The sequence below is a fragment of the Pseudovirgaria hyperparasitica genome, assembly GCF_010093815.1.
Source record: "Pseudovirgaria hyperparasitica strain CBS 121739 unplaced genomic scaffold EJ05scaffold_2, whole genome shotgun sequence".
Taxonomy (NCBI): Eukaryota; Fungi; Ascomycota; class Dothideomycetes; order Acrospermales; family Acrospermaceae; genus Pseudovirgaria; species Pseudovirgaria hyperparasitica.
Window position 1 is genome coordinate 2,210,401 of NW_022985550.1, and position 24,894 is coordinate 2,235,294.

At 48.2% G+C, this 24,894-nt stretch overlaps 10 protein-coding genes across 10 annotated transcripts; 3 read left to right on the forward strand and 7 right to left on the reverse strand.

Moving 5' to 3' along the window:
• Positions 1 to 199: 199 nt before the first annotated feature.
• Positions 200 to 1,827, reverse strand: EJ05DRAFT_434454 (putative small nucleolar ribonucleoprotein complex subunit; the record flags this gene model as incomplete). The annotated part of the gene is made up of 2 exons (XM_033741661.1): positions 200 to 1,171; positions 1,225 to 1,827. The coding sequence occupies 2 exons, from the start codon at positions 1,825 to 1,827 to the stop codon at positions 200 to 202; spliced, it is 1,575 nt and encodes a 524-aa protein (XP_033604760.1).
• A 544-nt stretch (positions 1,828 to 2,371) lies between these two features.
• Positions 2,372 to 4,007, reverse strand: EJ05DRAFT_535540 (cytochrome P450; the record flags this gene model as incomplete). The annotated part of the gene is made up of 2 exons (XM_033749259.1): positions 2,560 to 4,007; positions 2,372 to 2,512 (listed from the first exon to the last, which is right to left on the reverse strand). Exons 1-2 carry the CDS (start codon positions 3,958 to 3,960, stop codon positions 2,372 to 2,374), a joined length of 1,542 nt encoding a protein of 513 aa, XP_033604761.1. The 5' UTR covers positions 3,961 to 4,007.
• Positions 4,008 to 7,542: 3,535 nt separating this feature from the next.
• EJ05DRAFT_434496 (alcohol oxidase) lies at positions 7,543 to 9,505 on the forward strand (the record flags this gene model as incomplete). Its single annotated transcript, XM_033741664.1, has 5 exons — positions 7,543 to 7,705; positions 7,751 to 8,028; positions 8,076 to 8,208; positions 8,264 to 8,713; positions 8,763 to 9,505. 5 exons carry the CDS (start codon positions 7,543 to 7,545, stop codon positions 9,503 to 9,505), a joined length of 1,767 nt encoding a protein of 588 aa, XP_033604762.1.
• Positions 9,495 to 12,184, reverse strand: EJ05DRAFT_473221 (DUF726-domain-containing protein). The gene is made up of 2 exons (XM_033743354.1): positions 10,811 to 12,184; positions 9,495 to 10,690 (listed from the first exon to the last, which is right to left on the reverse strand). Exons 1-2 carry the CDS (start codon positions 11,864 to 11,866, stop codon positions 9,734 to 9,736), a joined length of 2,013 nt encoding a protein of 670 aa, XP_033604763.1. The 5' UTR covers positions 11,867 to 12,184; the 3' UTR covers positions 9,495 to 9,733.
• Positions 12,185 to 12,293: 109 nt separating this feature from the next.
• EJ05DRAFT_497171 (TPR-like protein) lies at positions 12,294 to 13,925 on the reverse strand (the record flags this gene model as incomplete). Its single annotated transcript, XM_033746509.1, has 16 exons — positions 12,294 to 12,377; positions 12,428 to 12,583; positions 12,632 to 12,673; positions 12,726 to 12,764; positions 12,811 to 12,904; positions 12,953 to 12,983; positions 13,029 to 13,056; positions 13,105 to 13,154; positions 13,211 to 13,304; positions 13,354 to 13,377; positions 13,423 to 13,490; positions 13,546 to 13,557; positions 13,613 to 13,643; positions 13,697 to 13,725; positions 13,773 to 13,845; positions 13,896 to 13,925. 16 exons carry the CDS (start codon positions 13,923 to 13,925, stop codon positions 12,294 to 12,296), a joined length of 885 nt encoding a protein of 294 aa, XP_033604764.1.
• Positions 13,926 to 14,056: 131 nt separating this feature from the next.
• EJ05DRAFT_204917 (uncharacterized protein) lies at positions 14,057 to 15,013 on the forward strand. The gene has a single exon (XM_033739775.1). It carries the CDS (start codon positions 14,238 to 14,240, stop codon positions 14,820 to 14,822), a length of 585 nt encoding a protein of 194 aa, XP_033604765.1. The 5' UTR covers positions 14,057 to 14,237; the 3' UTR covers positions 14,823 to 15,013.
• Positions 15,014 to 15,204: 191 nt separating this feature from the next.
• Positions 15,205 to 15,822, reverse strand: EJ05DRAFT_483069 (uncharacterized protein; the record flags this gene model as incomplete). Its single annotated transcript, XM_033745225.1, has 1 exon — positions 15,205 to 15,822. One exon carries the CDS (start codon positions 15,820 to 15,822, stop codon positions 15,205 to 15,207), a length of 618 nt encoding a protein of 205 aa, XP_033604766.1.
• A 1,310-nt stretch (positions 15,823 to 17,132) lies between these two features.
• Positions 17,133 to 18,421, forward strand: EJ05DRAFT_473224 (uncharacterized protein). Its single transcript, XM_033743355.1, has 2 exons — positions 17,133 to 17,988; positions 18,117 to 18,421. The coding sequence occupies exons 1-2, from the start codon at positions 17,157 to 17,159 to the stop codon at positions 18,392 to 18,394; spliced, it is 1,110 nt and encodes a 369-aa protein (XP_033604767.1). The 5' UTR covers positions 17,133 to 17,156; the 3' UTR covers positions 18,395 to 18,421.
• EJ05DRAFT_507874 (NAD(P)-binding protein) lies at positions 18,376 to 19,666 on the reverse strand (the record flags this gene model as incomplete). Its single annotated transcript, XM_033747962.1, has 2 exons — positions 18,376 to 19,487; positions 19,559 to 19,666. 2 exons carry the CDS (start codon positions 19,664 to 19,666, stop codon positions 18,705 to 18,707), a joined length of 891 nt encoding a protein of 296 aa, XP_033604768.1. The 3' UTR covers positions 18,376 to 18,704.
• Positions 19,667 to 22,808: 3,142 nt separating this feature from the next.
• EJ05DRAFT_205445 (uncharacterized protein) lies at positions 22,809 to 23,698 on the reverse strand. The gene is made up of 3 exons (XM_033739776.1): positions 23,505 to 23,698; positions 23,282 to 23,331; positions 22,809 to 23,201 (listed from the first exon to the last, which is right to left on the reverse strand). Exons 1-3 carry the CDS (start codon positions 23,626 to 23,628, stop codon positions 22,899 to 22,901), a joined length of 477 nt encoding a protein of 158 aa, XP_033604769.1. The 5' UTR covers positions 23,629 to 23,698; the 3' UTR covers positions 22,809 to 22,898.
• Between the last annotated feature and the right edge of the window lie 1,196 nt (positions 23,699 to 24,894).

Genomic DNA, 24,894 nt, shown 5'->3' on the forward strand with positions numbered 1-24,894 from the left:
CTCACGACGAGCCTGAAGCAGCCCGATGCGACTGCCAGTTTTAGGCTCACTCTAGTATTCTGCATGCCAACCTACATTCCTGGGGAGCGCAAGCCTTAAACTCATTCCTCACAACAATCTTGACTCTGCACTTTGCCTGAAACCTTTGCTGAAAATCAGGCATCTTTCTACAAACCAATTACCCTGGGTATGCCCATGTTCATTTGCCGTTCGTGGCAAATTTAGCGAGTGCTGGACCATATCTCTCCAGCTCTCTTTCCTTATTCTCCTTTGCCTTTGCATTATTTGCCTGTATTGCATCTTGCAGTCGCAACTTGTCGTAAGTGATTACGTTCTGCTGGCCCTTCTTGCGCATATGCTTTTTCAATGCAGAATTCCTTCCTCGAGCCTTCTTCGTCAGTTTCGCTACTATATCATCTGGTTTGCGATCCAAGTCTCTTTCACGGGCGCGCTGTTCTGCTGATGCCAGATCCAGGTTTCCGATGAAGTCGGGTTCTAGTGAGATCATCTCAGGTTGTAACTTATTGAGGAGAGATCTGACTTCTGTTTCCTGCCGTTGCTTAACGTTTTCGTAAGGGTTTACCTCTAAGGCGTCAAAGTTTGGCTCGCCGGCACCGGGAACAATGGCGCTGCTGAAGCCTGCAGAATGACCTATTCCGAGAATATCCTCGAATGGACACCACCTGATGCGGGATACGCTCTGACCTTCACCACCCCAACTCATATATGGGTTTTTAATCTTCATCTTGCCAAAAATGTCCCGCCATATTGATACCTGAGTGCCCCATCCAACGGCTACAAGCCCTTTGTCACTAATAGCTACACTCGAAGCTGGCCTATGTGTGAAATAGTCGCTGTCGACTGGTCTCTTGTAGTTTCGAATGTCCCACACGCTCAGAGTTCCGTCTTGAGCCCCAGATACCATGTATTTTCCGGCGCGATCGACAGCCACAGTATTAATGGGACTGCTACTACGGTGTGCCTGTATCCTCGCAAGAGCCGTTGAGGAGTTCGGTGACCAAAGTGTTATCTGGCCTTTGCCATGGCCCATGTGTAGAATCGCATTCCAAGGATTTTGGCACATTGCAGTGGTAGGTCCGAGGTGGGTAGAGATCTCAGAGACGATATGACCGATAGAAGTGTCAACATACTTCAGATGACCCTTCGGATTCTGCAGTTGTTATTATAAACACGAGGTTACCGGATGGGTTGATTCTGACGTACCGTAGTGCAAAGTAAAAAATGATACGGCAAGAATTCCATGTGTGAGACCTCATGTTGCTTTTTGAGCTTATGGATTTCAACGCCTTGACGGTCATATATGTAGACGCAGTCTTTCTGTGAAACAGCGAACGACTGATTATTGTGTAGCCATTTAACATCTCGAACCATTTCTTTAAGGTTGATTTCGCAGCCCAATCTGCCATTCCTCCATTCCATTGTCGCAACATGACCAGTTTTGCTAGCAAGAAGCAATTCTTTTCCGTTTCGAGTGTACTCCGCAAGATACGGACCCATAGGTAAATCGAGCTTGAATCCCTTCTTTCCTGTCTCCGTGGATACGCTTCGTTGTATTTCATCTTGCTTGACTTTGTACGTTCTTTCTATCTCGCCTTCGGGCTCCAAGAATCCAGCATCGTGCTCCTGCAGGATCTCTGCATCTCTTGCTGCCAGTATGGCCTTCTTATTCTTCTCCTCTACACGTTTTAGAGTCTCACGCAGTTTTTTGTCCCTAATGCTTTTTGTTCGCACTCTCTGGCCACGGCCGTACTTTTGGCGGGCTTCAGCTTCTCGTCGTCTTTCGACTTCGGCGTCAGTATCGTGCATCATGGCTCTGCTCGTGTGCGGTTGTTCACCGGCAGCTGTAAAAGCGATACTCATTGTGTTATGAATATCACCGTCAGCCGTTATATAGTCGAATGTTGGTAAAACGATGCGCAGCATGAAAGGTTTGTAGAATTCTAGGCCATGAATTTTGGTGTCCTATCGATAAGAAACCAGGCAGAAATCAGGCAGGCGTCAGGCATAGATTACTGAGGCACAAACCGTGTGTTATGCATGGTTTTCCACTTACTCAACCGTTATTCAGCTTTGATTATCTACTACCAGTATGGAGAGAGAGACGCGCTAGATTAATTGGTTCCGTCAGTCAACTTAAACTGTTACATTTTTTGGACAAAAGTTCCAACAATCATCCACGAGCTTTGTCACGTCACATCACAATAGTAAAATGATGATGAAAAAGTTCTTTCCTTGCCGAACAAATTGTGCGATTAATATTTCAGTTCACCCTTAAAGCCTAGAATGTCAAACTTGAAAGAATAAAGGTACAAGGTACTCATCAACATGTGCTCAGTATAGTCTATATTCACTAAACCTCCACATTTTTGAAAGACAACTCCCTCGTCGGGTCTGCCATTGAATGCACTCCGAATTCAAGATTTGGGAACCGCTCCGTCTGCCCTTCCGGCATCTTCATATCATACTTCTGCAACGTCTGTGCTACGATCATCTTGTATGTATTAGCTGTTAATCTCCACCGTGGCATCAGAGCCTTACCTTAATCTCATTGGCAGCAAAAAACCGGCCAACGCAGGCGTGACGACCGAAACCGAATGTCATTAAGTCCTTCGTGACGCTGACGAATTGATACCTTGATGCACCCTCAGCCCCCGAGTCGCGCAGTTCCGCAAATCGGAATGGCTTGAACTTTTCTGGCTCCGGATAGAGCTCGGGATCGCGAGATATTGCGTGACCGGCCACCTCTATCATGGTGCCGGCAGGGATGAACTGGCCGTTTGAGAGCGTGAAGGGTGCCATGACTTTCCGTCTCATGGAGACAGCACTGCCCAGGTGGAAGCGCATGCTCTCCTTAATGAAGGAGTCCATCTTACGGAGTTGTTGAAGCGCAGCAACAGTGAGGACGCCATTGTGTTCGGCGAGCACAGTGCGGATTTCTTCTCTTAGAGGAGTAATGTACTCAGGGTGCGCGGCGAGGTCATAAAAGACATTGGTACTGGTCATGGTGGTGGTGTGTATTGCGGCGAATGTCATACCGAGCTGAATGTAAGCAATATCTTCAGTCGACGACGTGCCATGCTTGTCGGCTTTTGTGATCAGCCAGGACAGAACGTCGTCAGGGAGGACTTCGCCGGAGGCAGCGAGGCAGCGGCGTTGTTTAAGAACTGGGGCAATGAGGTTGTTGAAATTTTCTTCCCTCTTGCGGAGGGTCTTGACCTCTGGGAGGAAGTTCCCTTTGAGCCTCTTAAGCCATGGACTTAGGCCCTTGACCTTGCGATGAGCATCCATGAGCTCGATCGTATATTTAATGGCTGACTCAATATAGTCCTCGTTATAGCAGAGTTCGGGTCCGACAAATATTCGTCCAGAAGCAATAGCCACGATTCTAAGGAGCTTCTGATGAATATTCACAGGCGTCCAACCTGCATTATCACCAATCTCTTTTCTCACCAGGGAGTTTACTTCGTCAAAAAGAACAGGATTGATGCGTACAAGAGCTGGTGTCAGATCGGCCTTGATGACATGAGGAGTGACGACCATGGAATGGAAAGCCGGAACCTTGGTGAACCTCTTCTCCATAGACTCCTCAAGAGCACCCTCAAAGCTGAGAACACTGTCGGGAAGTTTCCTCAGCTCATCGAGATATCGTGGAGATATGACCAATCTATCCTCGGTACCATCGGCCGTGGTGATTCGGAAGCCTGTGAAGGACTTGCATTTCTTACACCCCCTGAGATAGAGTTCCTTGCCATGCGCAAGATAGTAGTCCCGTCGTGCCTTTGCATTACCAATCTCCTCTCCAATCAGCGGAATCTGTGAAAGTGGATTTTTGGTGAGCAGACGTAAGGACAGGATAAACGCTGAACAAATAAAAGTGATGGTCGAGATGATGGGCACGTAGTCACCGACGCAAGTAAGTAGTTGGCTTTCCATCATCATGACCGTGTGATTAGGTGTCTGAGTATAGCGCAGCAAAGGTCGAAAGAGTGCTCAAGAGAGGACTATTAGTTAACATAAATAGACAAGTAGACACAATAGATCCTACGGAAAATGATCTGAGATGGTCAGAGTAGACAAACATCTCACTAGTCTCGAGTGACGCAAATTAGTATGGTGCGACAACAGGTATCATTGCGAATAAACTGTGTCCACGCGGTATTCAGGATGATAACAGTCATAGTTCTCTTCCGATTGGCGATGATCTAGCAAGATGGTTGCCTTGTGGCACATATATGGTATAGTGTTGACCTCGGCCAAGGCGCGCGTTGAGTTGGGATCCATGCGTTGGCTGGTGATCTGTGATGCCCAGTCGTGATCTTGTAGGGCAGTATGGGGAGTTTTCATGGGACTTCTGCCGTCTGTGTGTCCTTAGTATAGTTTCTAGGATATGTTAGGCTTAAGCGTCAATTAGGAGCGAATGCTGCTTGAACTTTAGTTAGTGTCAAGGTTAATGTATCTGATGGACGATTTTTCCTGACTACAACAAGAACCTGTGGAGGCGCAAACACTACTCTATTTAGTTAGCATTGATGGCTGAGAATGTCCTTGTTATGCGAAAGAATGTTCTTTCCACTGAGGAAGGTTTCTTATCCTTGCGTAGGCAGTAGGCACAGCCCCGGTGTGGCACCCAAAACCCTCCTGGGCGACACCCGAAGGTGTCTTCAAGGGTGAGTGTGAAGTGCGAGATCCGCGTATGAGGAGAGCCCTGGATTGTGTGCTACGATATGTAGCGTAGCAGAAACTCCTTTTCGAAACAAGGATTCTTATCCCTACTTAGTCGCGATCGTCACCTATATACGACTAGTAATCTGTGAACAACAACAAAGTACTGACTGCACAGTACAAAGCTAAGATCGATCTTGACCCACCGACAAATTTTACGCCGGATACCATAGTGGGCGAACAAACTCACTCATGTGCATGAATTTGTGAACCAATCACAATTAATGTTAAGAGGCCCGCCTATTTTAGCCTCATCGACTTGGTTCGGAAATAACGCGGCCAATTGAAACCGTGTGACTTTGCCCTACAGAAGTTAGTTCGGGCGGCCATCTCACGTAAGATGGTACATTAGTAAATATACTCGGATACTATCCGAAGGACCGAGGGAGAGCTAAGATCTACTAGATAGAAGTAGAGAACTATAGTATGAAAAAGTAGGCTACGCGATGTTTATAACATGTTACTGTATTGCAAGGGATACCCTAAAAAGCTTGCTCAGACCCCCTTATTCAGACCCTCAAAGGGCGTGATGGTCTGTTTTCAGCGTTTATATCGTTTATATCAATCAGACCTGCCGCTAGCGCCGATTCAGGTCTAGTCCTTACCTCAAAAGGTAATCATTAAGCACTGACAACAAAGCTAAGACCTTGCCCCACTGATAATCATTTCCCCAGTTCACTAACATTCATATGTGGGTGATGCCTCTAGGCTCTAGCACAGGTCAATAAGCACATAAAGCGAATACGAACGCGAGATTGAAGATCCCCAGGTGAACCTTAGCAGTAAAACGGCTAAAGTAGCAGCAGCCACCTACACAAGACGACCATCAATTCGTTGTGGAATTTGGATATGTGCTTAATAACGACGTCTTGGCTTGATCACAAGACAGTGTGACGAGATGTCGTCAAGTCGGTAAGATACTGGCTAGCTTTGCTGATGTCTGGATACACGTTCCTTCATGTCCGATCACACTGTAGCAGGCGACTCACCAAACCGACCTTACCGAAACGGATTCTAAAACTGCCGTGTGGCCGTTATCGTATGGCATCTACTAGCTCCTGCTCAAGACGTTTGTCCAAGAATGTTCCACGGCCATGGCTCTCTGATCGTGAGGCAGGTATCATGTCCGAATGGGTGTTAGTTTCTGTCGAGGCTTCACACTTTCCGATCTTGGTCGAGGGCTTATGTACGCCCAATGGCGTTAGAAGAACAACATCCTATGCTAACGGCCCCTTCTTAGGCCTCCTTGCTCTGGGTTTATGGTATCTCTTGGTGACGAAAAGAGACTGGCGATAAGCCTCACGAATGGTTCCATAGCCTATAACGGTGCTATGTATAGAATTGGTCTCCTCAACTAAGTATAGTTAATTTCGAATTTCGCCCTGGCCAGTTCCACTTCTTCTGAATGCAGACAGAACGACCTCCGTGACGTAGAGAAAATGACAAGAGCGAAGCGCTGACGTACGTATGAACGCAGGCCCAAAGGAAGCCAGGGTTCATGGACGGTAGAGCATCGGAGGGTCACACAGACAGTCACACGTAGACGAAGCGACAGACGACACAATTGACGAAGTGCACGTCTGGTACTGAACGAAGTGACGTGTCGACTTAACCATGGATCGGAGCTTTCCGCTGTGGTTTCATATCGTGTACGACTCGTTTATTCGAAAGAGTAGGATGATCCATGTGTCTCTGTTGCGCGTCTTGGTCAATCATGGAGGAAAGAGTGCTCCCGCATCTCTTAGTACATCACTTGACTGGAAGCGCATCGAAGTTTCTCCTTCGTTGCCGATATAAAAGAATTACTATGTCTATCATGAGACTAAGCGTGTTCTTCAGTCGCTCTGACAGCACTTGTAAGGAACGCATTTGGGGCTCGACTAGTAGTCACCGAGGACTGTAGTATCTTGAAGCTCGTTTCACTTTGCCGGCACTTCCGTAGAACAAGTGACTGTCTAACTCCTTCTAATACTCATCAGGCAGTTCGTCACAGTCAGTGACGGCAGTCTTAGACGTATGTGAAACTTCCCCCTAGAAGATATCGGCGCAACCGTGCTCTGATAGCAGATTCTTCAGCTCTCTCTTGACGGCTGAGCTGAAGGAAGGTCTCTAGCTAAGCCCTTTACATGCCTGTCTACACTCAGTTTTAAGTGTACGTGCACATTGTCGATAAAGAGCGGCTGCAATACCAATGATTAGGGCTAGCATGGTGAGAGGATTTACAGTCTACTACACAACCACTAAGAGGACTCAAACCACAGGTGTTCCCAGAGCGAGGACACTAGCAACGAAATCTTTGAACTGTCAGGAACACGTCCAGGTCTTGATTTGACGATGAGATTGTGAGGTCTTTAGGGGGCTGTACAGCCTGGTGTTCTAAGATGCATGCATGCATGCGCACATCAGCTGGTGTCGATCTGCTGACTCTCACGATCTGTGAGAGCAATGGATGCAGCTTGAGTACAGTGAGCATCCTGAGAGGGTACGGCGTAATTTATAAACTCTGAGTGTATTTATAGCGAGTCGTCCTGAGTGTGCCAAGGATTTGCAAAGGTGGAGTTAGAACACCCTGCAATCGCCACATATCACACCCATGATCTTATTCGGTGAGAAGTCTATCGCCTAATCACGCCATCGTCAGCCTCCAACGTAACATCCTACTCGTTTGTGACTTCGTCAGTAGACAAAGTAGAAACAGACTTTGAGAGCAGAGTAGCACACTCAACATTGATTGCAATACTTCTAGACATCTTTACCTACCAGAACATAGAAAGCACGATGAGACTTTTCACAAGCTTTATGCTCTGCGTGGCGATCCATCTGGCTACCTCTTATCCTCACTCCCGCTATGCCAACATTCTCAAGAGGCGGTCTGATGTACAAGACAAATACGACTATGTCATAATCGGTGGCGGTACCGCTGGGCTTACCGTAGGCGACCGCCTGTCTGAAAATGGCAAACGTAGGTTCTTGTGGCAATGAGATATCATATACTAACAAGGAAAAGACACAGTACTAGTAATCGAGGCTGGCGCCTTAGATGATCAGAGCGGATTTCCCGGAAATACAAACTCTAGCCGAATGTTCAACATCCGGTCCACTTCTCAGCGGGAGCTGAACAACCGCGACTTCTGGGTTGGTATTGGAAAGGTTGTTGGAGGAAGCTCGAACGTTAACGGACAAGTGTTTCTTCGAGGCACTAAGGAGGAGTACGATATATGGAAGAAGCTTGGTGGTCCTCACTCCACTTGGGATTGGACAGGACTACTACCATACTTCAAAAGGGTGAGCTGGAATACACTCAAGATGATAGTTCTGTGCTGATAAGACAGGCTGTTCATTTCACGCCTCCTGATCCTGGTATTGCAAAGGAGTTCAATATCACATACGACCTGAACGCCTGGGGTCAAGACCCGAGGGCCAAGATATACGCCACCTTCTCCAATACCTTTAAAGCAGGCATGAGTATGAGATTATACATACCAGTCATGTTATCGATCAACGCTTATACTCAATACAGAGATACTGTATAATGCAATGAGGAACATGCCTGGAGTTGATGTACCCATAGACGGGGCCGGGGGTGCAAACGGTCTCTTGTGGTTCACGACTTCTATGGATCCAAAGACGTACTTACGGTCGTATGCCAGGACTGGCCACTGGGACGGGCTTAATCGTACCAATTATGAGCTCATTCCCAACACACGAGTCTCGAAGCCCATATTTGAAGGAACCGCAGTAATTGGCGTTGAGTATGGACCGGCGACTCATGGCGTAAAAAGAACGGTCAGGGCTATGAAGGAAGTTATTCTCGCTGCAGGCACAGTACATACTCCTCAAATACTTCAGCTTAGCGGCATAGGCCCTGAAGCATTACTCGAAGAAGCCAACATCACCGCGAAGGTCAATCTCCCAGGTGTGGGCATGAACTTCCAAGACCACAGCTACATCCCTAGTATCAGCTACTCCTGTAAGTCTCCTAGTCATCAGTATGAAGAGCATGACCTGAAATTCAACAGGGGGTAAAGTACCACCAGAACCGCCACTGAACCACACGATCCCCATAGGCGGATCAAATCCTGTCCTTGGAGCTTTTCTTGGCTTGCCTGCGATTACACCTAACAATTATGAAATTCTGGCAAACAGATTCTCCTCGCAAGCACCAGAGACATATCTTCCTGTAAATGTGCACCCAACAGTCGTGGCAGGTTACGCCAAGCAGAAGCAGATCTGGGCTGAAGCGATGCGCTCAAAAGGCGTGACGTTCCTCGAATATATAATGTCGGACGGTCCTGGTGGGTCTGTACAAAATTTACATTGCGCATCCCGAGGCACAATCATGATCGATGTAGCAAACCCACAGGGCGAGATGATAGTTGATTATCGTGCGGGCACCAATCCGATCGATATCGATGTCATGGTAGAGAACATCAAGTTCATGCGCCGCTTCATGACTACCGGGGAGCTAGCACAGTACGAAGCTGTGGAACTGTCGCCTGGTATTAGCTTTGATGACGATGAGAAGCTTGCTGGGTGGGCGAGAGAGCATATTATCCCCTCAGTCTTTCATCCTGTGGGTACTGCGGCCATGATGCCGCGAGAGCTGGGTGGTGTTGTCGATGACAAGCTGCTTGTGTATGGGGTGCAAGGTCTCAGCGTTGTTGACGCGAGCATTATGCCTACCATTGTCGGGGCTACAACTTCCATGACTGTGTATGCTGTTGCAGAGAAAGCTGCAGATATGATCAAAGCTCGAGCTTGAACCCGATAGCTCTACTATCGAGTCGCAATAATGGATAAACAGCTCTCTCTGTAGGTCGCTATTCACTTCAACCACTGGTATTATGCAAAATCGAGTGACGGTAAGACAGGGTCCTCCTAGTCTTCTAGATCAAATTCTTGGGTTCGATTTTTCTTACAGTGCCTGTAGCATCGAGGCCAAGTCGAATGTCTACCACATCGCTACCTTGTGTAAAATCAAATTATCTCTTCATTGTGTATTCTCTTTTGCGTTTTCGGGGCTTCCATCCTGAGAAGCATCCTTCCCACCTTTCGATAGCCCGGCTGCGCGCGACCCGGCACTGATCTTATTTGTCCGATCAGCCATTTCCCTTGTGTCTTTTCTATTGACCTCTTCCTTCATCTCAGTCACCTGACTGGCGTCGTTCTTCATTGCTCTCTCCTTTTCACTATATTCTCGATGTTTCTCCTCGTACAGCTCCTCCTCCTTGCCCTCCTGTTCCTCAATCTCGGCCTCCTCTACGTTGATATCTTCGAAACCAATCTCTCTTAGTATGCGCCCACTGAGATACCGATACTGCAAGTGATTCTTGACCAAGTTGCTCACGTCGATATTTTCTACGCCAGACACGCCTGAAATCGCCTGTAGTCCTGCGACACCGTATTGAATGCTGCTCGTGCGGTACAAAAACCCTAGCATGTAGTCATTTGTCGAGTACGCGTTGACTACACGTCCGCTAACGACTGCGCGCATACGACGCCAGTCAGATGCTGTACTGGGCGTCGGGGCTCCCAGGAGGGCTACGCTTTCCACTAGCCCAAACGCTTTGCGGTCTGCCAGTGTTTGTAGGCACTTGTAGATGACGCGCGCACCCAGCGAGTATCCGACTAGTGTGACAGGCCGCTCGCCTTGAGCTTTGTTGATCAATGCGTCCGCGAGAACTTCGCCTGCCTTCTCACTTCGGCTACGCGCGACACTAAATGGGTTGTCCAAGATGCGCGACACCTTTAGCAGACCGATAGGCCACAGACCGGCAGTCAAAGACGCAAGAATGGTTCGCTTCATGATCTCGCTCTTTGCAAAACTCCATGCTGCGCTCTTCACAAGTGTGCTGATGCTGTTGCCTAAAGCCAACAATGCCTCAAGCTCGTAGCGCAGCGCAAAACCTTCAATACTGGGCCCAATAATGCGCCACGGCGTAACAACCTCGGACTTGTCAGTGAGCCAACCCGAGATACCGATCGCGACTCGCAGGCGCCGGGACTCTTCTTCAGCCTTGCGCGGCCGGTGGATATCTTTCACTGGAATAAATGCAAAGTCACTGACCTCTTTTGCGTACTGATCCATCATCTGGCCGGTCATACGTGCTCCGTACGCGCCGAAGAGACCGCCCACAAGCACCGATGAACTAGCCAATGCCCCTAGATAACCCGCAGCAGCTGTAGCACCCAGCCCGAGCCCACCCATGACAGAACCTATACCAGCTGCCAGAAGAGGTGCGGCGAGTCCCCCAGTGATACCAATCACAGCGGCACCTGCGACAGAGGCCAGTCCAACTTTCCACTTGCGCGCAGACTTGTTCTCATTAGCCTTCGTCTTGGTCTCCTCGTCGGCGTTCATTTGTTTCTGCGCGGCCTCGAGGAGACCGCGCGCAATCTGAGTTTCGTGCTCTGCGAGGAAAGACATAGAGAGGTTGAGGCTGGTCGTCAGGCGAAGTAATAGAATACGAGAGTGTGCAGAGTAGTGCTCGAGACTGAGCATTATGAGCAGGATAGAGTGTAGGACTAGGGCTCTCTTCTCCTTAGCCATCTGAGTCAGTGGTGTATCGACGACAGGATAGAGTTTCTTCATCGCCGCCTCTGCAGCATCGCCAGGCTGCACTTCATCTTGTATCAAGCGCTCATGTTGGTTTGGCGAGTCTGAACATGATAACTCGTGTGCTTGCTTTTGTGCTGTCTCTTTTGCATTGATGGTTGACCCAAGTCTTGTCACTACGCTGTCCCTCCAGTCGTCAAAGTATTGCAGCGCATCGGCTTGGAGTTCTTGCATTCTGGGAGTAGAAAACCCTTTCTCGCGACGGTCTGGGTCTTGGCATTCTTTGTTGGTAACCTCGACCTCTAAAATAGCAGGGCCGACATTAATGTTCTGCAACGCGTCGTCCCCTGTTACATTGGGGGTTTGATCGGCAGGATTGCCTGTATGATTTGGACCAAAAGTGTTTATCAATGACTCACGCATGACTTCGGTGCATGCCACTACAAGGAGAGTCAGTTCACCTCGTAGTTCAGCGGTTTCAAGAATTGACGTGAGACTTTGTCCATCTTCATGAGATCCTGCTGGTGAAGCCTCCTCTCTAGGGGACCATGGTAGGTTTTTTAACATCTTTGATGTAGATGCAACGTAACCTACGGTGCAGCTGGACAAAAACAAAACGTTGCGAAGGTTTCTTGTCGCAGGTAGTTTAGTCCATACTACTCGCAATTCGTGTCAGACGTGTGCTCTATGACGTAACGCGTATGGATTACAAGTCTCCAACCTAAGCTAGAGTAGCGTAGCTTTCAGTGGGAAGTGGGGCTGGAACCAGATTGCACCCTACCACTTACTTACATAGTCGACATCCAGTATAATGTGGCGGTGTTGTCAAGCATGCTGATGTCGTAAAGCAGTGTAGTCAGAACTCGAAGAGGTTCAATTACGACTATGACAATGACATATTCCTGCGTGATTCTATGACAAACTTACACAGCGCTGAGCGAACATACCATATCTCGCTACCCAGAGTAATCCATAAGGTCAACTAGACTCAAACTCAGGAGAAATCTTCTTGCTTGTTCTGGATATTCTCCTTGATACGTCTCAGTATCGCTGTCTTCCAGTCGTCAAGCTTAGACATCTATCATCTTTTAACACTGTATTCGCAAAACGAAGCTCTTCTCAACATACCTGATCAAACAAATACAAGGCCTCAGAGAAAGCCTCATCATTGCCTTCATTTGCGGCCTCAGCCAGGTCAACAAGAAGTTTGTGCTCTCGTGCAATCGCGAAGTTGTTGTCAAGTGCTGCATACTCTGTAAATGCGTTGGTTGCTCCCAGTGTATCCTGTATATGCGTCAGGAATTTTTAAAAGGGTGTCTCAAATTGACCTACATTGGTAGCAAGGTGACAGATCCCAGCTTTGAAGAGATATTCCTTCGATGACATGTTAGGTTCTACTTCCAAATGCGATCAAAAGTCGACCTACTTTGACACTATATCGCATCAAATTGTTGGAGATGGATTGCTGCCGGATGTTAGTCATTACATAGCCATTCAACAGTCAGTCCTACCTTGGCGACTTCGACGTAGTACCCAATGGCCTTGTAGTAGTCTCCTGCCAGTGCTGACAGATCTGCCGCCTTCAAGAAGTTCTTGTTGGCAAGTCTGTAACTATATCAGTGTTTTGTCGACTAAAGTGGATAATTTACATACGCGTCTGCGTTATCGTTCTGGTACCCCATCGCTGGTTTGTGTTAAACCCTGATGGATCAACAAGTCGTCGCCTTACCTGCAGTTTCATATTCTGCTAGGGCCCGCTACAAGTAATGTCAATATTGATCAGAACGTGGTATGTATTCACATACTTCATTGTCACCTAGTTCGATCTCATAGAGTTTCGCAAGGTCTTCACTGACTGGTATACACATGAGCATGTCAGTGATCTAACCGGGTGGTCTATGAGAGACTGACACTTTGAAGCTCTTCGGAGATTGGTCTTTTTGAAATGATCAATAACCTGGCGGAGCGCACCGGCAGCAAGCTCCGGATGTGTCTTCCTCCATGTCTGCGGAATACATGAGTGAAAACGTTTCCATCGATCAGTAGGTGCGTACGTTGAAAGCCTCTACACGCATATTCTAATGACAGTCAGAAGAGCTCAGGAATAAGATTTGTGGACGTACGGCAGCCTCATTTTCCATGTCTCTCATCTTGGTCTCATAGAAGGTCGCCAGGAACAGAAATGTGTCGCCTTGGTAAGGTAAGTGCCAAATCATATTATCAATCACGGCAACAGCGAAGCTCACCAGCCTCCTTATCTGCACAGTAGTGATTAGTGACTGTCACCTTGTGGCCATTGTAATGCTAACGAACATTGATGTTGAAGGCGGTATGCATTCGCAGCCTACGTCAAATCTGTGAGTACCGCCTTCGTGAGCACGTGAGCATCAGCCCTACCTCTCTGTATTTCTGTCCCGCCATGTCATCTGAAAGCTATTAGCTACAGTCTTGGATGGCTGTAAGCGGCTTCAACAGTTGTCTTCTTGGCTTCCTTTCATTTTGCTACTCAGATTATACCAAGCCACTGGTTTCGCCAGGGCTTCTGCCTACATCGCATATTAACACTCGGCGACCTAAATTCGTCGAGTCTACAGACCTCTTTGATAAGAACTCGTGGATCCGACATCGTGAAAGTAGTGTTAGTATGCAACTTGAAAGTATGGAGCTTGGGTGGGAGCAAATTGAGATACTTTACGATTCTATGTTTGGACAAAGAGGCGATAAAGGTGGAGGCCTGGGCTAGAAGTGGTGCTTGTGCATGCGGCACGTGATAAATCCTGCTAACGATTTAGCGTTCGTCTAATACTAACCTCAGCTCATTCGATTGTGTTTTTTTCAACGTGCATCATCAAAATTGGCAAACATCTACACCTTCTGTCGCGTATGCTAACTCTCAGCTCACTCTTCTCACTCTCCAGACGGTGATCTTCACTAAACAATGTTCTTTATGGTACGAGAAACAACAGTAAGGCCCCTCTTCACGACAATACGTCAGAATAGTCATGTCAGACAACTGTCCACGGTTCTTCCGTTGGGAAGTGAGATACTGCCCCGTATCGATGTTACAAAACTGCTTGCGACACCAACGTGGTCTGTGAGAGCTATATTACCGTCTACGTCCGCAAAAGCTACAGCTCCCGCGATTACATCCGCCCAATTACATCACCTATTACGTCTCTCTGCTTTACCTCTGCCGGCGTCGGATAAGGATGAACAGGATATGATGCAGGCATTAGAGTCTCACATTCATTTTGTGAAAGACATACAACGAGTGGAAACCAACGTAACTGTGCCTTTGCGTGCACTACGGGACGAATCTGAAGCCGCAGAGCTCCGGAACACAATAGACATGGGCGCACTCAAAGAGGCTCTGGAAAATGAGGAAGTTATCGGGAAGCACCATAAACGTATCAGGCGACGATGCTCCTCCACCGTCGTCGACACCTGGAATGTAACGGGCTATGCGGAACGCATTGCTGGGAAACATTTCGTCGTGCATTCGGAAAAGCTACCAGGATCATGAACATGCTACTGCGCGTATATCTCACCTCCCGATCTCTCACCCGGCACCTCTGAGGACCATCGAAGCATATTGGAATAAAGCAGGTAGAACGACAAGAGTGGGCCTCGAACAATATGTACAAACACTCTCAGTACACTGCTTGTCAAATGTCTCGATAAATTGGTTAGATCCACTATACGCTATCTCGAGTAACAACGACAACCAGTGGCGGATGAGTGCGACTAAGTTCGCAACTTATTGAAGCTACCTTGAGCTCCTGGACCGAACAACTAGCCAACGTGCTCGAAGTATACCAAAGCCAAAACTCTATCTTCGATGGGGAAAGGACTGTGTGCCCTTTGATTCAACACAATTTGCCTTCGGTAGACTACCTGCAATCGTCTTACTTATCCTCTGAGTTTTTCAATACCTTCGAACAACTCGAACATGACTGTTTGAAAGCATCACAAAAGCAGAACAGACCGGGCTCTAGAACCGGTATATCTGGTGTTTGCAGCCTTTCAAATCGAGGTGTGGGCGGCGGAAGTGGCAGGCTATCGTCGAGTCCAAAAGTCTGATGCCCTAAATCGTGCCTCCCCACTTTCGAATCATGGATTTCACGATCGACCTCTTGGCTTTTCAAGAAACACATCAGAGCTCGACGAGGTGTGTCAATACGTCCGCGGCCCGTCAGAGGAACCCCTTTATACAAGTCACGTGGCTGATCGGCCACCTCAGCCCTAGACGACACTCTCTCACTTATCTCTGGCTGCGTAGTATCTGGATACGCTAATGGGAAGAAATGGTTTACTGAAAGTCTAACAGTACTCTCTGGTTCGTTGTATACGTTGCTCGACAGCTCCGCTGCTGAATATCGGCTTCCTAGCAGTGGGCCACAATGTTCGGTGGTGAAGCTTATCTGTCCGTTGACGCACTCCTGTTGACGAATATTTATGTTTTGACGTTCTATGGTCGACGCATGTGCATTGGTTCTGACCATGGTCACGGCAGAAGGAGACATTGAAGTATGTGGAGAAGAATACTAGAGTACGACGCACCAGTCACGATGCAAATTGTTGCAGTCGATTCTGTGGTGACTGGAAAGATATTTTGTGGTGGCTGCATTCGGACGCTGATGGGATGGAATGGAAAGAGAAGTGCGAAGAGGAGGGGGGACAGGCTGTGTTTATAGGTAGGTGCAATGCGCTATGAGGAACACCCTAATTAGCCTTGGCATCTCGCATCTGATTCGAACTCAGAATTACTCACAGATCATCAGCATTTACAACTCATACTAGTAGGCTATGGCTTGCATGAGCTAGCGGTACAAAGTTCAGATTATTTCTTCTCCATGTAACCATTGCTCGAAGTCGTTGAGTCCGATACCGACACCTCGAAATGTCCCTTCATGTCACACTCACACCCTAGTCTTGCCTCGATGTAAAACTTACAAATCTTCTTACAATGTCTGGAAAGATTCATGAATTATCTAGCTCTATTTAGGATATTCTACCAAGTACCACAGTATGATCGTCACTCCCCAGCATTTCTTCATCCTCGGTGATACATGCAGCTTCACCAGTCCGAAGCCTTCTACCTAAATGAGTTTGACTCAACGTGAAAGAACAGTACACTTGATCAACCGGTGCCTCCACTAATGCAATCGATATATTGATAGTGCTACGGTTAGTGTCTCCATAAAGATCTGTAGAAATACTAGGCCACTCTCAGGCAGCCGCTCTCAAAGCACATGTCCGTGAAGCCGTTGAGGTACCTATGGTCTAGGCAATGTTGACGCATTAGTTGAAACAAAAATAGAGATCATAGTGTGCTAGAATTCATGACTAGATGACTTCGACTGATGACAAGTATTCAGATTCAATAAGCCAGCTAAGCCCGCGTGGAAAAATTCATGAAGTGATAGACATTGTTGGATATTCCACATATTGACATGACTATTATCTTTAGCAATCAGGTGCCTTATGAAATGCCACCAAGTATACACCTATTATAGTGTCATCATGCATTTAACGACTCGGGCATGCTCAAGACCTTTACTACCATAGGACCGAAAGCTAAAAGTAATCACGCAATGTAACAAAATCTAGTGGGATACAACCAAATCCAGCTACTTGGATATCCACAAATGTCGGTAACACGCGGTCATTCTCCGCATGGGCCATTGGACCAACTGGCAGCCATAACTATTCGCAACATTGAGTCGGATATGAAGGGTAGGCTCTGGTAGAAGGATAAGCCGCCTTAACAATGTCCTTACGGCGGCATTCACCTCTATGTGTCAACCTTGTTCACGTTACCTGCACTGTGACACACTGATCATTGTTCTCAAGCAATATGCATGGATCTACGCGTTGTTTACGCGCAGCTTTACTCTTACCTGTCTTCTCCTGGTCGCTCTCGTTTTCTCACTTAATCTATCCCAACGATCGCTTGGTGCCATCATACCTTATCCATATGGCAAAACTTTCTACAGCCATGACTTCTCACTACGGAAACCCCAGACATGTCACGAAGCCTGCCAAACACTCGGATTCCATCGACGGGGCGGACATCGAGTGGAGAAGATTCGTGAGGACACTTATACGCGTTGCCCTGTTGCTCTACATGACTATGACCGCTGTACTGTATTGGTTTGCCTACGACTGGCGTTGGATTTTCTACGAACTCAACAAATGGTTCCTCACCGCTCACTTGAGCGTCGCCTTTTACGCTTTCCTGCGGAACGAAGGTATAACTGACCTAGCCCTGAAGGCCATCTATGACGCAGTCCCAGTCGTTTTTGAATGGATACACAGCGCTAGGCGCATCTACCAGTGGTCGACTGTATCCATCATTAGTCAGTTGACAGCACGATGGGAGTATCTCGCCACAATGTGCGAGAATGCAGTACCCGGCTGGGCTGTCATGGTATGGCACAGTCGTGTATTCTCCTTGGTCAAGTGCAGTCTAAGATTGGTATGGCTTAGTCCACAAGCTTCGGATGTGGACGCATTCATATTGGCATGGAGGAGGCTCTGGTGGAAGAACGAGAAGACTGAGACTACCCCACCTTCATCACCTCTGATACAAAACACCCCAGGCTATTTCCCGGTAGACCGAGCATCCAGTCCAGCCGATGACGAAAGTCTCCTCGAACAAACGCGATGTCCCAAAGAGCTACCATACGGTGAGTTGACTTATCCCTCTATCGGGAGGCCACTACCGGAAGTTCCAGTGGAAGCATCTACAGGCCGCACAGGTTCCACGGCTTTCATGTATTTCGATTCTCAGAGACGCTAACGGCATCATATCCAGCTTCTATAGGCCCTGATAGCCCCGAAATGTCGAAGATAATTATCTCACCTACGTCTTCAGCCCTCCAAGGCGCAACTCCGACCTACAGTGTGGACTATTCGATGGTAGGCGCTCTTGACGTCCCCCTCGGCGAGACTGCTGACGGCATGTCCTCTCGAGACAAGCTGACTCCGGCATCGCGATCAGTGCTATGCGACTACGCCTGGAAGGGACAAGGACCGCCGCAGAAGAGTGACGCAAGGAACAGGATTCAAGACATCTTGGAGGTCGACACATAAAAGTAACTTCGCCGAGTGATTCGCCACATGTTTTTCCTGTGGCGGGGTTGTTGTGCGAAAAGAACATGATGACTCGCCTGTACATCGTGTCATTTTCGCTACGGATGTCGCTATGCTATGACAGTAAGTCATATTGGACTGCTGATCTGCTATACTTAATGTAGAAAGGAAATTCTTTTGTCTATACCAAAGAGCTGTGCCAGATGCATGACGTTACCATAGATTTTGTGTGTCCTCCTAACAATGCTTGATAGCAACGCAAAGTACATGGGAAGAATGCCTCTTGATCGTGACACTTCTCTGAGATCTATCAATACGTCGCCGGCAGCATTCCTATCCTCCCACCATCCGAGATCTGGATCGATCCATTCATATACGCGGCTCCGGGACTCATCAAGAACATTGCCAGCCCTGCAATATCCTCCTCGGTCCCTGTCCGCTTCAAAGGACAAATTTGCGCTGGCAGATTCCCCTCGATCCGCGGATTATTATTCTGCATCCACGGCATATGCTGCACCATCTCCGTCGGATAGGCCCCCGGCGCGATACCATTACACCGTATCATGTAGGGCGCAAGACACGTCGATAGTTGTTTTACTATATGCGTCGCTGCACACTTGCTGATGCTATAGGCGAAGCCATTTGCAGGGCTACGACTATAAGCGGCAATTGAGGTAGTGATAATGACTTGCGCCTTGGGTGCGGGAGTGCCAGTGGACTTCGTGTTGCCGGAATCAAGGAGGTCGAGAAATGCAACAGCGGTGTAGAAAGCGCCGCTGATGTTGATCTCCAGTGTTGAAGTGAAATCTTCCATTGGAGTCTGCCATAGTGTTGACTGGAGCTCGCTCAGCCCCGGGACTCGTCCGTCGGCGAACAGTTCGTATGTGTTAGGGCCAATGGAGCCGTGATTGATAAATAAGACGTTGATGTAGCCCTGCTCAGTCCTTACTAGCTCTGCCGCCGCCGCGATCGAGCCCTTGGAGCTGACGTCTGTGACAATGGGTATTATGCTGCCATTTTTGGCATTCTTGGCGGTTTTACTGAGGGCATCTGCGCGACGTCCAAGAATATATATAGCTTTGGCACCATTCCACTGAAAGGCATAGAGTGGCAGTTAGTGAAGTCCTCCGTCGCAGGCATATAATTGAAATGATTGAACCTCACGTCAAGAGCTTGGGCTACAGCTGCACCCATGCCAGATCCTCCACCTGTGATGACAACTACGAGGTCTTTCACGCTGAACAAAGTATTCGTGTCATAATTCGGAGCCATTATTAAGGTTAGTAGGCAGAAATACTAAGAGTTATGTTCCGGAACTATGTAAGAACCCGCGGTGTCACCCTGTATAGGCTGCAGATAAGGCATTGAGACATACTTTTTTTTTAATATCAGTTAGTGCGTTGTCGTGTATCGCAAGAGAGGAAATAAGCGCTCCTGTAAAAGTCAGTCTCGATCATGCACGCTTACGTCAGACGACCTTTGTACCGCATTTACTTACTCTGGTGCTTATTCCGGTGCTCTAAGCCTGCAATACAGGATGTCTCTTGACAGCAGGTAATGATCAGCTGTATGTTCGTACTTTCTGCATCATATTTAGGCGTGGTAAGAATCATTGATTTGTCATTGCATGGGTCAAACATCCAAAACAGGTCTCTCCAGCCGGGTGTCTACTCAGCAAGCAGTCATTTGGCCTTGTAAAATCCAGATCTTGCCTACCATTATCGAAAGGATATATCTTTTAGATTAGGAAGGTATAATACTCTGACCAACTTGATGCCCAGGACTCCACATGAGAATGCATCGGACATTCTTGTTCGTTCAGCATCGGATCATTCCTCGTGCATCCAACTAGTACGCATCCATCATTTTAGACGGGATGCTCGCATGGAGAACTGATCACCTGACAGGATTCGCAATCGATTCCAGGTCCGATAGGCAGATGCACTCTGATCACGAAACTAGCTGCTTTGGTCTGCTTCTAGGATACCCTGGCTGGTCTCGTAGTTCGAAGCTTTGCCGAGAACCTCTGGAGGGTATATATTCCCTTGCATGTTGGAAACACGAGGACTTGAGGGTAAATCTGAAGCCTGTAAAGCATGGTGAGCATAGATTCGGAGAAGACTGCCATTAATCAATGGATCAAATGAGCCAGTTTTCCGGTTCACACCTTCGGAAGCAAAAGCTTCTATGGTATAGAAAAGGCCGATCTTGTCCCCAGACGAGTTGCTCTGAGCAAGACCAGCTGCAATCAAGGTCACAATGTCTTACCAGGTCTCCAGGTGCATCTTGCGTACGTATGCCCAGGTACGTGAAGTCCATGCGAGTAAAGTGTGGTCGCGAGCCGTCAGCGCGCCGGAAGGTCGATGACCACAGGTCTCGTCTTCCAGGACTAGTACTTGCGTACGTTTTGGCACACCGCTTTGCGATGTACGATTGTGCCAACGTCCATATTCACCAGGGCTCGTCGCGACACCAATTTAAAACATCGGTTCTTTTTCCAATGACATAGCTTGGTCTCGCAGCAAAATCGCCATAACTGTCGTATCAGCTGTAACATGCATGCTATCTAACGCGACCAAACCGTCCTTGATGCTTTCTAAGAAACATGCGGTTTGGTAAGCTGCGCTGCAAGTTGAGCCTAGTGAGAGACTTTAGTATCTCGGCGTCGAGTGCGACCGCTGCGGAAACTGTGGGATGTATAATATGTCGGACAAGGCTGGCGATAAAGATAAAGCAGGCCGTGTGAGCCTCTGCCGTAACGGGCTCCAGAAAGTGTGTCAGGACAATAGGACAAGAACAGCGCCAATCAAGTAGTTGCCCAGAAGGCGACCAGGCTAAGAGTACTGAGCTGCCGTCTGACCAACATGCATTTCAGAGGACTGCTACATAGTCCTAGCAGCAATGAAAGAGGACAGGCTTCGGATGGATCATGATCTTTGAGGTGCGCCAGATTACGAATGCCGTTAGCGCAGAGATACTGCGGCAACTACCGGTTGATGGCGTGAATCGCGATACGGCAATGTCTCATTCATAATCCGTAGCCTTCTGAATCTTTGTTGTCGAATCGCATCACAGCGATTGACAGGAAGCTGCGCTACACCGGTACTTGTCCACAAGTCCAGCTTGACTACGATCGGGCAACAACGCCGCCGTCATTGGTATTCGAGAATCCGATTTCGTTCCTCTGTCGTGGCTGAACGTTATCGAAAGTGCAACTGTTGGAAAGGCGTTTCTGTGGACCGGCCATTCCGACGAAGAGCCTCCAAGAGAGGGCGAAGACAAGGATCACTGCTGTGGCCTGCAGAAGATCTCCACTCGAGGCTGCAAGTCCGCACGAGGTGCTCGAGATCGGCGCTGCATGCAGGTGCTTTCTTTAGCGTATAGCGTTTCGGATGGATCATGGAACCATTGGAACGAGGCGACGGAATATGCATGGATCTCTGAAGTCGCGTTCGCTGCAGTCTTTGAATGTTGGCGTACATGATGCAGCTCAACAAGGCGCAAACCGTGCATGCCTGACACTTATGTTCATCGCGTGATGAGTCGAAGATGTCCGCCTGATAACATAACACGGATCTGGACTTTATTTGCCTGATGCAGCGTAGCACAAGGTGGATGGAGTCGTAACTGGTCGGAAACCTTTATACACGAGACATTGGCGTCCTGATTCTGCTTCGGACTTTGACGTCGCCGACCTCGGTCTAGATAACGCCAGGGCTAGCTGGTAGAGGTCCGCCAGTCCGGATAAATGTCCATTTGTCGGGGCTTGCTGTCTCTTTGAATCTCTCGCTGCTGCGACCCAGAAATCGAATTTTTGATACTCCGCGGGATACATCCCTCGGACACATCTGCTCATGCTGGGAAAGTCCATCTGAATGTCTCGTGTTGCAGCCAGATGAGTTCTGTTGCATGTATCAAGCTCACCCCGCAGTAGAGCGGTGTGTAGTCATGTTATCCCTTAGAAAGTATGCCTATACGTTGCCAAGCTCTCGCGAACTTTAAATCCATAGAATACGGAGCTTGAGAGCGGTGAAAATCACTTTTGTGTCCCGAGCAGCGTGTCGGCCAAATTCGCAGTGTATCTGCTGATAGCCAGGGAAGATGGAACGATCATCAGTGTCAAAGCACAGTTGAATAGCATTAAAAAGAAATGAGATTTGGGTATATAGTGCTGATCACAAACCTATTGATGTGCAGCGAGTTATCCACCTTAGAAACAAGCAGAGTTCCAACATCCTCACATTGCAGACGCGCAGGTCTTGATCGACACTTGCTCTGGGAGGGAACGCCAGGTCCTCCAGAAAGATTTTGTAATGTTACATAAACATTGCAACTGACGGCTGCGTAATCACCAAAAATGGTGACACGAGATGAAGAACCGACGAAACCACCCCTTGTCACGCCGCGATGCGTTGCATCATGACAAAAGTCAAGCCAGTGACGGGACGAAGGCCACCAATGCTAGCCTTGAAACAGCGAAATAAAAGTGAAAGAAAAGCTTAAGTTAGAATGTTTGACGACTCCAGGCTGTAAAAGTACAGAGCCGAGCGGTATGCTCGTTGCAAGACACGGGGCCTACGATCCGAAAGGGGGAAACTGTGTTGAGTAGAAGTGCCGTAAGACACGAAAGCCTGGACTGGAATCGGATTGGGACTGATACGCCGCGGCAGACAAGCTGATGGTCTCCAGTAGAATATATGAGGCCACTATGCAACAGGAAGCAGCGAATGAGGAAGCGGAAAGTGCTCATTAATACGAGAGAGCTGAGGTGGCCAGAAAGGATAGTTGCACGAATATGGTGTAGGTCCTCTCCTGATGTTATTATGCCTTCTTCAACACAATGCTAAAAAAGAAGCCGAGCCGAGCCTAGATCCATAGCTGACGCACCGTTGCCGATCGTCGAGGTGACGCAGAATGCTGTGGCCCAGATTTACACACTCTACGACCAAGTTAGCATATCTGTTCTACGCCTTGTGTGGTAAGACCCTGGAGCTAGAAATATAGTAGGCGGTTCTGGTGCTTGTGTTCTCACGGAAGACAATGAAGTAACAACTTACAGAATGAAAATATTAATGCTTCTGTGAGCAAGGGGTGCAGGTTCTCAACTTGCAATTGCGACATTCGTAGATATACCAGTGTGGTCCGGAGTGACACAGCTGACAGTTCCATACTATCAGGGTCGTATCTGATTTGATGACTTGGAAAGAGTGTTGGCAAGTTCCTGAGGCAGCCATTGCGATTGAGTGCTTGGTGTAGGATCTGTCGTGGGGTCAATGGTGGAGGGGGCGTGTCTATAAGTGTGGTCTGAAGCTTACCTGAATATGGAGTTCCTGATATGCAGATGTGGAGAACGATGGTAAGGATTGGCGATAGACGGTGTAAGCAACGGAAGTGAGAACAAAAGCAATGATGGTTTAAGTACACCAATGATCGATCTAGGCAGCACTGAAAGCGGTGGGCCTAGGTGTTAATGGTTCAAATTGGTCTTTGAGAGGAGATCCTTGATCATAAGCGAGTGTTGGCAATGAAGTGACAGGTTGTCGATGCAGGTAGTCAGGGTATGTTTATATATCTGGCAGACGCTCGTTGGCAAGCATCAAGTAGGAGTACCGTCAATTGATGCTGTAAATGACCATTTCCACCAAAGCCATTCTGCACGACGTATCGAGGAGTAGTGGGCGAGCGACCGTGTCGAAAAGTCTGAATAGAGAGTCATGACACTAGACTGACAGCAACCCAAGTGGATGGCATGCCGAAAAGAAATGTGTCTCAGACCAATGGAGTCCGGCTGTCCCACTACACAGAGGTTTGATGAGGAATCGGGCCTATCATACGTGCGTTCTGCAGGCGCACCCAAACAGGCCATGAGTGAAAAGAGCTTGTTGTACACTAAGGCGCCAGTTGCCGTGCCTGTGGACGGCTCGATCCCTGCTGTCTGTCTGTGCCTCCATCCCCAAGCCTTCTTTGCTGGCTGTTTTGGTTCGAGTTTGTATATCTTATAAGAAGCTTTGCCATAATAGTAGTCGTCTACTTCCGCTTTTCGCTCCTACGTGGACAGCGGCATGTTCTTCGCAAGGCCGTGTGCAACGGTGGGAGTATATGTCCCGACAGTCTTTCAAAACATCACCATAATTGTCTCCACTCCCAAAGAGTCCATCGCTTTGATGGTCGCTGTCCAGGTCGGCGAATGGACGGAGTAAAGAACAGGAGTAACGAATATGAATCCTGCTTATGGAGATGGACGCTCAAGGCTGACGAGGAGTGGGACCAAGTAGTCGGCCTACATGGCTCGCAATAAGGTTCTGAATGCACTCCATGTTGACAGCGCCATGCTGCAGAATGCTGACATGCCCGCTTACAGTACAGTACATAACCTTACGATGTTGTGCTTATGTGCGTAGTAGGTGAACTGTGTGGGAGACAGAGGGCGCGGCGCGGGAGGCAGAGGGAGACCGAAAGGCCCCGCCAGGTAGTGCGCAAGGGCCAGGGCCAGGGCCAGG

Coding starts and splice junctions, on each gene's coding strand:
- EJ05DRAFT_473221 (XM_033743354.1), bottom strand. CDS start 11,866: ATGTTAAAAAACCTACCATGGTCCCCTAGAGAGGAGGCTTCACCAGCA. Junction 10,691..10,810: donor TGGATCAGTACGCAAAAGAG/GTCAGTGACTTT, acceptor GACAAGTCCGAG/GTTGTTACGCCGTGGCGCAT.
- EJ05DRAFT_204917 (XM_033739775.1), top strand. CDS start 14,238: ATGTTCTTTATGGTACGAGAAACAACAGTAAGGCCCCTCTTCACGACA.
- EJ05DRAFT_473224 (XM_033743355.1), top strand. CDS start 17,157: ATGCATGGATCTACGCGTTGTTTACGCGCAGCTTTACTCTTACCTGTC. Junction 17,989..18,116: donor TCCCAAAGAGCTACCATACG/GTGAGTTGACTT, acceptor CATCATATCCAG/CTTCTATAGGCCCTGATAGC.
- EJ05DRAFT_205445 (XM_033739776.1), bottom strand. CDS start 23,628: ATGGCTGCCTCAGGAACTTGCCAACACTCTTTCCAAGTCATCAAATCA. Junction 23,332..23,504: donor TATCTACGAATGTCGCAATT/GCAAGTTGAGAA, acceptor TTGGTCGTAGAG/TGTGTAAATCTGGGCCACAG. Junction 23,202..23,281: donor CACCTCGACGATCGGCAACG/GTGCGTCAGCTA, acceptor ACATCAGGAGAG/GACCTACACCATATTCGTGC.